The sequence below is a fragment of the Orycteropus afer genome, unplaced genomic scaffold (genome assembly GCF_000298275.1).
Source record: "Orycteropus afer afer isolate SDZICR_OR568_19922 unplaced genomic scaffold, OryAfe1.0 scaffold00130, whole genome shotgun sequence".
Classification (NCBI taxonomy): domain Eukaryota; kingdom Metazoa; phylum Chordata; class Mammalia; order Tubulidentata; family Orycteropodidae; genus Orycteropus; species Orycteropus afer.
Genome location: NW_006921717.1, coordinates 1,098,996 through 1,109,962, shown reverse-complemented (window position 1 = coordinate 1,109,962; position 10,967 = coordinate 1,098,996). Strand labels below are relative to the sequence as shown.

The 10,967-nt window shown below is 56.3% G+C and overlaps 1 protein-coding gene across 1 annotated transcript in view; it reads left to right on the top strand.

Annotated features, from left to right (window-relative positions):
- Nucleotides 1-10,967, top strand: part of LRP5 (LDL receptor related protein 5) — a 93,912-nt gene that overhangs the window by 13,009 nt on the left and 69,936 nt on the right. Inside the window, exons 4-5 of the mRNA XM_007944926.1 lie at nucleotides 2,160-2,356; nucleotides 4,049-4,180. Coding sequence (XP_007943117.1) covers nucleotides 2,160-2,356; nucleotides 4,049-4,180 — 329 coding nt within the window. The remainder of the gene's footprint in view (nucleotides 1-2,159; nucleotides 2,357-4,048; nucleotides 4,181-10,967) is intronic.

Genomic DNA, 10,967 nt, shown 5'->3' with positions numbered 1-10,967 from the left:
TGGTGATGGTGACAGCATTGGTGATGGTGGTGGTGATGGTGGTGGTGATGATGATGGTGTTGGTGACAGTGGTGATGGTGATGGTGGTGGCATTGTGACAGTGATGACAGTGGTGATGGTGATGTGGTGGTGACGGTGATGACAGTGTAATGGTGATGATGTAGTGGTGACGGTGATGATGGTGGTGACATTGGTGATGGTGATGGTGGTGGTGGCATTGTGACAGTGATGACAGTGGTGGTGGTGGCATGGTGACAGTGATGACAGTGGTGACAGTGATGACAGTGTAATGGTGATGATGTAGTGGTGACGGTGATGATGGTGGTGACATTGGTGATGGTGATGGTGGTGGTGGCACGGTGACAGTGATGACAGTGGTGATGGTGGCATTGGTGATAGTGGCAGTGTTGGTGAGGTGGCATTGGTGATAGTGATGATGGTGACTGATGACAGTGATGATGGTGGTAATGATGGTGATGGTGGTGGCATTGTGACAGTGATGATAGTGTTGGTGATGGTGGTGACAGTGGTGATGGTGACAGCATTGGTGATGGTGGTGGTGATGGTGATGGTGATGATGATGGTGTTGGTGACAGTGGTGATGGTGATGGTGGTGGCATTGTGACAGTGATGACAGTGGTGATGGTGATGTGGTGACAGTGATGACAGTGGTGACAGTGATGACAGTGTAGTGGTGATGATGTGGTGACGGTGATGATGGTGATGGTGATGGTGATGGTGGTGGCATGGTGACAGTGATGACAGTGGTGACAGTGATGACAGTGTAATGGTGATGATGTGGTGACAGTGATGATGATGGTGGTGGTGGCATTGTGACAGTGATGACAGTGGCATTGTTGGTGACTGGTGATGGTCCCCTGGTGACTAATCCTTCTATAACATGTCTGGTTTTCCAGGGACATTTATTAATTAGCCCATTGAATGCCCACATCTCCCCCTGAGGTGTTTCCTCTTCTGATCCCCTCTCTTCAGCATGTACAGGCAGCCAGACAGCACTCAGTGTCCAGTCTGGCTGCCAGGCCCTGGCACCTGCCTCTGCTGGCCTCTTCCGATCGTGGGTGCTAACATGCCCTGTCCCCCCACCCCCCTGGACTTGTGATCATTGTGAGGAGGGCAGGTCCAGCCGTGGCCCTGTGGCCAGAGCAGGTGCAGCCGTGACCCTATGACCAGAGCAGGTCCAGCCGTGACCCTGTGACCAGAGCAGGTCCAGTCGTGACTCTCTGACCAGTCGCAGGTCCAGCTGTGACCCTGTGCCCAGTGTCCATGGTTCACTGTCATCGAGTTGGCCCGACTCATGCTGACCTCCTGCAGGGCGTTACAGGCTGCTGGCCCTGCAGCAGTCCCCGATGGGCGGCCGATCAGACCCCTCTGACCCACGGGGTTCTCACTGGCCCTTCCTTCGAGCTCCTCTCGGTCTGGACACTCCACTGAAACCCGTCAGCATCCCAGCCCCCAATGGGCAGGGGCTGCACAGGACGTGCGCCGGCCGGGGCTCAAACCGAGCCTCCCCCGTAGAAGGCGAGATTTCTACACTGAAGCACCACTCTCTCATCGCAGCGTCCATCATCTTGTTAAAAATGAATTCTCATTTTCTGGGAACATAGTATGTAGAAAAGCAACACTTTTCTTTTGTTGAAATCAAGTTAAATTTACTTAGGAAATAGGAGCTATGGGCATTAGGAGCATCAGCATTCAGCCCCACCTGTATTGAACTGTCAACAGATAGGGAGCCAGGAGGAGTGTTTGTAACCAGCCACCTGTCCCCACGTGTGGCCGCCTCCGAGCCCCTTGTCTGTGGGTCTCCTCTCCTTGTCCCACTTTGTCAGAAGGCACAGTTCTTGTAACAGATTGGACAGGGAAGAAATGGATGTTTTGACCCTACTGTCCTTTGTCCAAGAGCTGGAGTTGCCCGTCGTCGCTGCACACGGTGGGAGAGGTTGCAGGGAAACGTTCCTTGGGGTGCGGCTCCCGGAACCTTCTCTCTGGGCTCACTCACTCCTGGCTCCTCCTGTCCGGTTTAGTGTAGATGGGTCGGCGGCAGACAGACGGCTCTCCATGCTGGATGTGAGCTCCGGCCTCATGGAAGCTCACCCCAGGGCGCTCCCAGGGCTTAGACGGCTCCTCTCTGCTCCCCACAGGCAGAAGGTAGTGGAGGGCAGCCTGACGCACCCCTTTGCCCTGACTCTCTCTGGGGACACGCTGTACTGGACGGACTGGCAGACCCGCTCCATCCACGCCTGCAACAAGAGGACTGGCGAGAAGAGGAGGGAGATCCTGAGTGCCCTCTATTCGCCCATGGACATCCAAGTGCTCAGCCAGGAGCGGCAGCCGCATTGTGAGTGCGTGAGCACCGCGGGCACGTGGCGGCCACTCAGCACACAGCCCCTCCAACGCCCTGAACCCTGGGTGCAGGACGGGGGCGTGCGACCCACCTCAGAGCTGGGCGGGAGAGAAAAGGGGTGCTTGCTGGAATAGGGGTGGAGAGGCCCCTCTGCAGAGCTGGTGTGGGGCTGCTTCCGGGCAGGGCCCTTGCCAGCCGTCCTCAGAGCTGGTGACGGGATTCCCAAGGAAGGCTTCCCGTTTTCAAGGCCCAATGGTAATGGTCTATTTATGAATGAAAAGGTCTGCCCTATATCAGTGGACTTGGGCCTGGAGTTCCCATAGGATCAGGGAGGGTCACTGATGGAGAAGGACGTGAAACACATGGGGTCAAGGGCTTCTGTGACAGGTGACTGGTGGGGCCGAGGCCTTGGGCTCATTGCCTGCATGGGGCCAGGAGCAGGAGCTTCTGGCCAAGCCATTGTAGAGAGGGCTTCAACTGTGAACTTAAAACTGGGGACCCATGAGGAGCACTGTTCTCAGTGCAGGGCAGAGGAGACAGTGCTGTGGTTACCAGGCTGTCCTGCGCACCTGGGCTGTCCACGTGCTTCAGCCAGCGTGGAGAGACTTGCCACCCATCAGACTCCAGGGTTCATGTCCGTGACCTGGTTGGGTTAAATATCGTGTATTTCCAGGCTCATAAAATCTCATCCTGGTGGCGCAGTGCCTAAGGCACTTGACTACTAACCAGAAGGCTGGTTAGTAGTCTACAAACCCACCAGCCACTCCTCGGAAGTAGGGTTGGGCAATCTACTTCCGTAGTGATACCGCCTCGGAAACCCAAGGAGGGGTTGCTATGAGTTGGGTCCGACTCGATGGCTGTGAGTTTTTTTTTTTTTTTTTTTTTCAGTAAGCCTCACCCTTGAGTAGTGCAGATGGTTAGTGTGCTTGACTGCTAACCAACAGGTTGGAGGTTCAAGTCTACCCAGAACTTGGAAGAAAGGCCTGGAAATCTACTTGTGAAAAGCAAGCCATTGAAGGTGCCAGGGGATGCAGTTCTACTTAGATACACATCGGTTGCCAAAGTGACTCCCTGGCAACTGGCTTATTTATTTGTTTTTTTTTAACGTTGCCCTTGCCCTGGGTGGTGCCAGAAGCTGTGGTGGAAGACCTTAGGAAGATGCCACAGAGATGAGACAGGTCTATTGCTCCAGGGCCCCAGTCTTGAGGTCCCCAGTCACCCCCACACAGGGGAACCCCAGTGGAGTGGATGGATGTTCCTGCATGGGAACCCCCAGGGTAGCTTCAGGGAGGGGTCCTCTGAGGGGCCCAAGGAAAGGGAGGGCTTTCTTGTTGAGGGATTTGTGGGGGCAGGGTGAGAGGATGCTTACTTTAGGAGATACAGGGACTCAGGGCAGCTGTGGCTGGGCTGTGAGGGTGGTGGGCACGTTCATGGCTGGTTTGCAGACCACCTGGTGGGGCTGAAGGTCTAGGTGGAGAGTGATCAGTGATGAGGCAGGATGGGTGGCAGTGTGGGGCAGGGTGCTGATGACAAACACCAGGTCTGTGGGCAGAGGGACCTGCCTGCGGAGCTCGTGGGAGACAAGGGGGTGGGATGGTGACTCAGTTGGAGGCAGTGAGTGGTGGATGGTAGGAGGTTATGGACCCCGTTCTGGAACCATCCCTCACCCTGCCCTGGCTTCCCCAGTCCACACGCAGTGTGAGGAGGACAACGGCGGCTGCTCCCACCTGTGTCTGCTGTCCCCCCGGGAGCCCTTCTACACATGTGCCTGCCCCACTGGCGTGCAGCTCCAGGACAATGGCAAGACGTGTAAGGCAGGTAAGACAGCACAGGTGAGTCAGAGGTAGGCTTGCGAGAGAGGATGATGTCAGTGAGTCCATTGAGAACCTGCAGTGATGTCTTCAGTATGAAGGTCTTGGCTCCAGGTGTCCTTGGCACCAGCATGGGCTGAGTTCATGTTTACGTTGGGGCTCTGATGCCCAGTAGTGAATGATCTCTTGCTGACTTTCTTGAAGCGTCAGGTTCCCTGTCTCTAAAATACCTCCATGACAATGGGTCAAGCTGCAGAAGTATGAGCATGCTGCCTGGCACATGGCAATTGCTACATAAATTCATGCTGTTATTAATAATTAAACAAACCCAATTTTTGTTATAAAGAACAACGATAGCATTAGGGAACATTGTGAAACGAGATGTGACTCCACAAGCCCATGATGCCAGCATGTGTTCTCCCTTCCTGTGCTCTGCCTGGCTCTGTTCATCTTATCCTGATGCTCTCCAGGGACACTCACGTTCTAGCGTCAGACAGGAAGCAAGGATGCACAGATCGGTAACATCGTTACAAACACAAAGCAGGCAAGTCAGGATAAGAGTAATGAAGGTCAATCAAAGATTCTATAGAATAACCTGGATCAAAAGGGGGGAAATGTAGAGCAGAATTTCAGATTCTTATGGAATCCAGACTTTCTGGAGCCATGGAGGCTGGATGAATCCCTGAAGCTGTTGCCGTAAAAAAAATCTTTAAACCTTAAACCAAAAATACATTCTGAAATCATCTTTAAATGAAACAGTAGCTTAACTTAACTCGTAAACAATGTCTGCCTTGAGTGCTGGGCTCCGCATGGCATGACATGGACAGCAGCCACTTGAGAGGTTGGACTGGAAGCTTAAGGGGCAGTGTTAATGGGGGAGGGACAGCTCAAAAAGGAGGGAGAGAATGGCTGCATAACTCAAAGAATGCCATCAGAACTGGGGCCAGTCGGCCCTTGATTAAGCCAGGGAGTTGCATTCTCTCTGCAAATGTTGACTACGTCTGGGTGCAGAGCAACCATGGGGTTCCAAAACCTTCTTCAGCTCGTTGTCCACGGAGGCTGCCTGAGGTTGCAGGACCACCCTGTGTAACCCAGACTGGAGCTTCCCAGAGGAGGTGTGCCGGCGGCCCCGAGAGGCCCCTGTGTCTCCAGGTCCCCGGCCTCATTGGCTCAGTGGGGTGACTCAGCAGCCAACCCCTCCCTTCCGGCCGGACGTGTTCCCAGGCCAGAGCTGCTGGGCCGGAGGTGCTGACTGAAGGCCCGCAGAACCCAGGAGGTCCCAGGATTCCCCACCATCAGCCGTGTGCCTGGGGCCCTCTCCCTGGCCCTGGGAGAACTCTCTCTACTCCCCCAGCTGGGACAGACACTTTCACAAGTCACTGGTGGTGGAGAATGCCAAGCACGCAGAAGAAAAACGTTTTTGTTGTCATGGGAGAGACCAGGCTTGGGTGGGAGCGTGAGCTGGGCTGGGGCCGGGGCGGGGGCTGGGGACGCTTTCACCCCGAGCTTGCGTCTCGCTCACCCCCTGATGCCCTTTCTGGGGTGGAGTGTCAGAAGGAGCCAGGGCTCCCAGAAGAGACAAAGGGACAGGACAAGGAGGCTGGCTTTGCATGAGAATGTGTGAGCGTTTGGGTGTTTTTTTAAAATAAAAATAGTTCCCAAGCTTGGCCTCTTGGAGAGTCCCAGGAAACCAAACAAGCCAAGCTCGTTGCCATGGGGTTGACCGACTCCTAGCCCCCATGGGTGTCCTAGCAGAACTGGGCTCCCCGGAGTTTTCAGTGGCTGGTTTTCCAAAGCCTTTCCCTGAGGCGTCTCTGGGTGTCCTCGAACCTCCAGCCTTTCAGTGAGAGGCTAAGTGCATTTGCCGCTCACACCACTCAGACCCGGTCAGGCTGCCCTTACTGCCTGGGTCACGTCTGGTCACTGTGGGGACTGCTGGTGCCTTCTTTCTCCCCAGGCCCCAGACTGGGCTGCCAAGGGACCAACAGAGGTGTCTCAAAATTTCATGTTGTGTTGAGGAGAAATGTAGAAATTTCTTTGGAGCATTTCAAGGACTGGCCTCTAAGAGAACTTTCTGGAAATGTGAGGTGGTTCTGAAATCTCTCTGTTTCTCTCAATCCAGAGGATACGAGGATGTGTGAGAAATGGATTCTACCCCCGAACTTCTGGTCTCTTTGGGGACCAGACACACCCCACGTAACAGTAGCAGGCGAGTCAGAGATGGGGTGTGCCGTGAGTGAGGCCCAGTGGGCCACGGCTTCAGGTTTCACAGAAGGGGAGACGACGTCGCCATATTGGGGCTTTAGAATGCTCTTCTCCTGCTTTCAAATCGCCCCTCCTTTGCCACAAAATACGTGAAGGAAGGCTTTTCCCTCAAAGGCCCTCGCCCGTCACCTGTGTGGGTAGCTGGTGGTCCCCCAGGTGGTGAGCATCTGTTGGCTTGTGCCATTTTGCACCCCGCTGGACGTAGCTCATACGTGGGATGTGGCTTTTGACAGCTGCCGTGTGCAGGGGTATCAACTATGAAAACCTCCTGGAGACAGTGGCTGTTGATGGACGAGCAAACGGGCAAACAGAGTAACTCAGTCCAGTTGACAGGCACCAGCGACCTCGTGTGGGGGGGACTAGTGAGGTGGGGGACACTGGAGCTGCCCATGAGGGGGTGCCAGCGTGTGTGGGGCAGGTCTCCTTGACGGAACTCAGGTGGGTGGAGGAGGCCCTGGGGTCCCTGGGGGGTCTTGTCTTGGATGTCCCGGGAGCAGTGACGAATGTGGCCTCACTGCCAGGCTCAGGGAAAGCCGGCAGAGGAGGAGGAAGCTCTGTTGCTTTTTGCACTGAGGTTGGGAAGAGCGTCACACAACCCCAGTGTTGAGTTCCCCGCCCAAGTTTAAATTGGCTTTCTTGTTCCAGCCATCATTTATAAGGCCTTGCTGCACTCCTTGCTGTGTGATCTTAGGGAAATGACTTAGCCTCTCTGGGCTTGTCTCCTCATCTGGCATGAGATGACACCCACTCCTTATAGGGTTGTCGAAGGGGGCCTGAGGATGGTGGGGCCAGCCTACAGGCAGAGGAAAGGCCTGGCTGTTAGCAGGTACCAGCTGAGCTTGAATTTGAACTTGAAACTGGAGCCAGGCAGGCAATCCGATGTAATGCCAGGAGAGCAGTTCTCCCCTGAATGTTTGGAATCAGAAGTGGACGGAGAGGCCAGGTGCCGGGAGGAGATGGAGGGGTGGAGGGGCCAAGGGGAGCCTCTTCACAGGGCCGGTCAGGCAAGGGGGCGGGAAGGCGGTGGACAGTGAGGGCAGCTCCTGGACATTCCGGGGCGAAGGCTAGCATTGGGCTGGGAGTGGTCCTGGGCAGGGGGCCGGGCCTGGCTGTGTCAGAGTCACCAGACTCGATGGTACATTCAGATTCCTGGGCCCCAGATCCATCCAGCTGGAGCCCCCAGGTGAGAGGTCAGAGCCGGGGAGACAGCGGGCTGAGTATTCCCAGGCTCGTGGGGAGGCCGTGAGCAGCCAGGTTGGGGAACCACTAGAGCACCTGGAAATTTGTTAAGATTTGTAGTCAGAGCTTGGGTCCCAGTCACGGGTTCCAAGGGCTCTCCCTGTGGGCCTGAGACACCTGGACTTGCTGCAGTTGCATGTGAAGAGGTGAATCCTACTTTTTCCTGATTCGGACCAAGGACAGCCAGCTCTGTAGGGAGTGGGATGCCCCTGGAAGGGCTGGGGGGTGGGCAGCGATGCTGGAGTCCCCGTGAATGGGATGATCCCAGGGCTGCATGAGTGTTCCCCTAGAAGCCAGGGGCAGGTTCTCACGGTGCTGCACGTCACAGAGCAGGCTAGCCCCGTCACGCCTCTGAGCTGCACTTTCTCACGTAAAACGTGGCTGGGCCGGGTCCCTGGAGGCAAGACGGAGACCGCAGTTGGCTGCCAGCCTGAAGGTTGGGGGTTCGAGTTCAGCCAGAGATGTCTAGGAAGAGAGGCCTGACGATCTCGTAAAACATCAGCCACTGAAACCCTGTGGGGGTCATCCCAACGTGACACACCTGGGGTCTCCATGAGTCAGAGTCGGCTCTCTGGAATCTGGTGTGTGGAATAGGGGGCAAAGCCAAGCCAGGTGTGCTCCAGGCACGAGGTGGGGGCGCAGCAGGAGGCCAGGCTGCTGTTCGCTGGCACCTGGGAGGCAGATTAGGTGAGAGGCTGCGTGTTAAACGCTTTTCATGGTATTGCGTGGAGTGAACCCACAACAGATGCTAGACATGACCGTTCCTGCTTGCAGCTCTGTTACTGACCGAATTGTGTCCCTAAGACGTTACGTTGACCTCCTCACCCATGGACCTGTGAGCAGGACTGTGGGGAAATAGTCTTCTATCCTCAGTTACGTCGTATCAGAGCAGGGTGCCAGCTCCTTCTGGATGGCGTCTCACAGAAAGGAGAGAACAGACACGGGGGACACACAGGGAAAGACAGACACCTTGTGACAACAGGCAGACGCATCCATACGCTGCAAAAGACAGCAGGGATGGCTGTGAGCCATGAGAGGCTGGGCGAGAGGGAGACGTGGCGCTGCTCCTCTCAGAGCCCCCCAGGAATCCACAGGGCCGAACCCTGATTTGGACTCAGAACTGTGAGACTTAGAAGCCACTGCGCTGTGGTGGTGAGTTACGGCGGCCCCAGGATGCTAAGACTGGACCCCTTCCTTGTCCTTTGGGTTAAGGAGCATCCCAGGCCCAGAAGCCCGTGGATTCCATCCTGCAGTTTCCTCCCTCACCGAGGCCCTGTGGGTGGCAGTGGCATGGCTGGTTCCGGAGTGCAGTGTCCCCGTCCCTGGCCCCTTCCTGAGCGAGGATCCTGCAAGTTCCAAGAGGAAGGAGTGGTAAAAGCAAGCCACCCCCTTGTGTTGCGCTCTGCCCTGGGCGCGGTGAACTCGCGTGTGGCACATCGCTGTGACCGTGGTCCACGTGAGGCCGGCGTGCAGAGAGGGCCCTTCCTGCAGCAGCCGTGACCCCGCGCCCCTCGGCCGCCCAGCCGGAGCCTGCCGGGCCTTGGTGCCTGGCTCCCTCCCTGCGGCCTCATGGCGGGCGGCGCACAGCTGCCGTCTCCGCCCCCTCTGTACGCACAGCTGGCTTTGGTTTGCACCATGTTTTTCCAATTAGGTGGAGTGGGCTAAAAACAGCAGTAGCGGGCCCTTCATTGGGAGTGGCGGCCCTCGGAGGCCTGTCGCCTGCCTGGTTCAGCCCTCAGCACCCAGTGCCTTCAGGAACACGCCTGTGTTGTTTTGACTTTCGCCGCCCGTGCTGGGCAGGACGGCAGCCTCCTTGGAGGGTGTAGTGGACGTGTGCCCTCTGCTCTGTGGGTCATGAACGGCTTTGCAGGGGATCGTGTTGGTCTTCGAGCCACAGGGCTGTGGCCAGACGGTGCCGCTTGCAGTCGTGTGAGGGCTGACCAGCCTGTGCACCAAGTCCCAGTGTCCCCCGCCCCCAGGCCTTTGCAGAGGAGGTCGTGGTGGGTACAGGGCAGGCGCAATCACTGACGTGGTGACTTACGCCTGCTGCACCTTGTCAAGCAGGCGTTTTCCCAGATGTCCGTCAGGGGCAGTGAGGGGAACAGAGGGGTCCAGTGTTGGTGTCTGATGGCAGGCTGACAACTGGAGTGGACATCTCCAAGCCCCACGTCTCCATCCGTCTATCCGGCGGATTAGCTGAGGTGGCAGCGCCGCGAGGCAGGATGGGAATAAGGAGACGTTTGTTCAGAGTCTGGCTGCCCCGTCACTTATCAGGGAAGTGGCTGAGAGGAAGAGAAAGGAGACCCTTGTGGGCCTGAGCGCCACCGCAGGCGGGCATTGGGGCTGACTTCGCAAACAGAAGACACTTGCTGCCGCGGGCGGTGAGTGCTGTCGAGGAGAGCGGCTTGTGTGGTCCTGGAAGTGGTGGACCAGCCGGTGTGTGCCTCACACTGCGGCGTCCTGTGCAGCCCGTGGAACACAGAGCTTTAAGTCAACCTTTTTTTTTTTTAAGGGGAGCAGAAACACAGCCTGCTGGACAGTATTTATTTTATTTTAAAATCTTATTTATTTTGTGGTTGAGAAGGCACAGCAGGACACATGCCCGTTTCACCGTGTCTGTGTACAGTTGGGTGACTTTGATGGCATTCATCTCGTGCGATCATTCTCACTCTCCTTTTCCGAATTGTTCCTGCCCCTTGAACGTAAACCCACTGCCCCCCGAGCTTCCTGTCTCGTCTTTCAGCTGCTGCTGTCAGTTGGACCCCCCGGAGGAAGGTCTTTCATGCTGAAGGCGGACATTTTTGCTAGTTAAGCTAAACCGTTGTCTGGTTTTAAGAAGCCTCCAGGGGATGTTTTTGGTTTAAGGGTTAAAGATGACCTCAGGGCAGTCCTTCTGGGGTTCACCACTCTCCATGACTGTAAGTGTTCATTTTGATGAGTCCTGACACACCATGTCAATTACCATATAGTACGTTCCCGCTGCTCCTTTGTAACCAGCCCCTCCCACCCCCACTCTGCAGAGCTGGCCCTGTCCTGACTCATCACCCTGGGTTCGTCTTGTCTGTTCCAGACTGTTGTAGAAACAGAAGCACACACCCTGTGCCCTGGTGTCTCAGCCTGAGTGCTAACTTGTGGATCTGCTGGCCAGGAAAGAGCACTGTTGTAGAAAGAGAACCTGGCCCCCTGGGGCTGGGTGAGGCCAAGCGGCCGCCGCCTGGGGGGACTTGCAGGAGCCTGTTTCTGCTGATTTCAAGTGCAGTCACCCTGCCGCTGCTCTCATTCCCCACCCC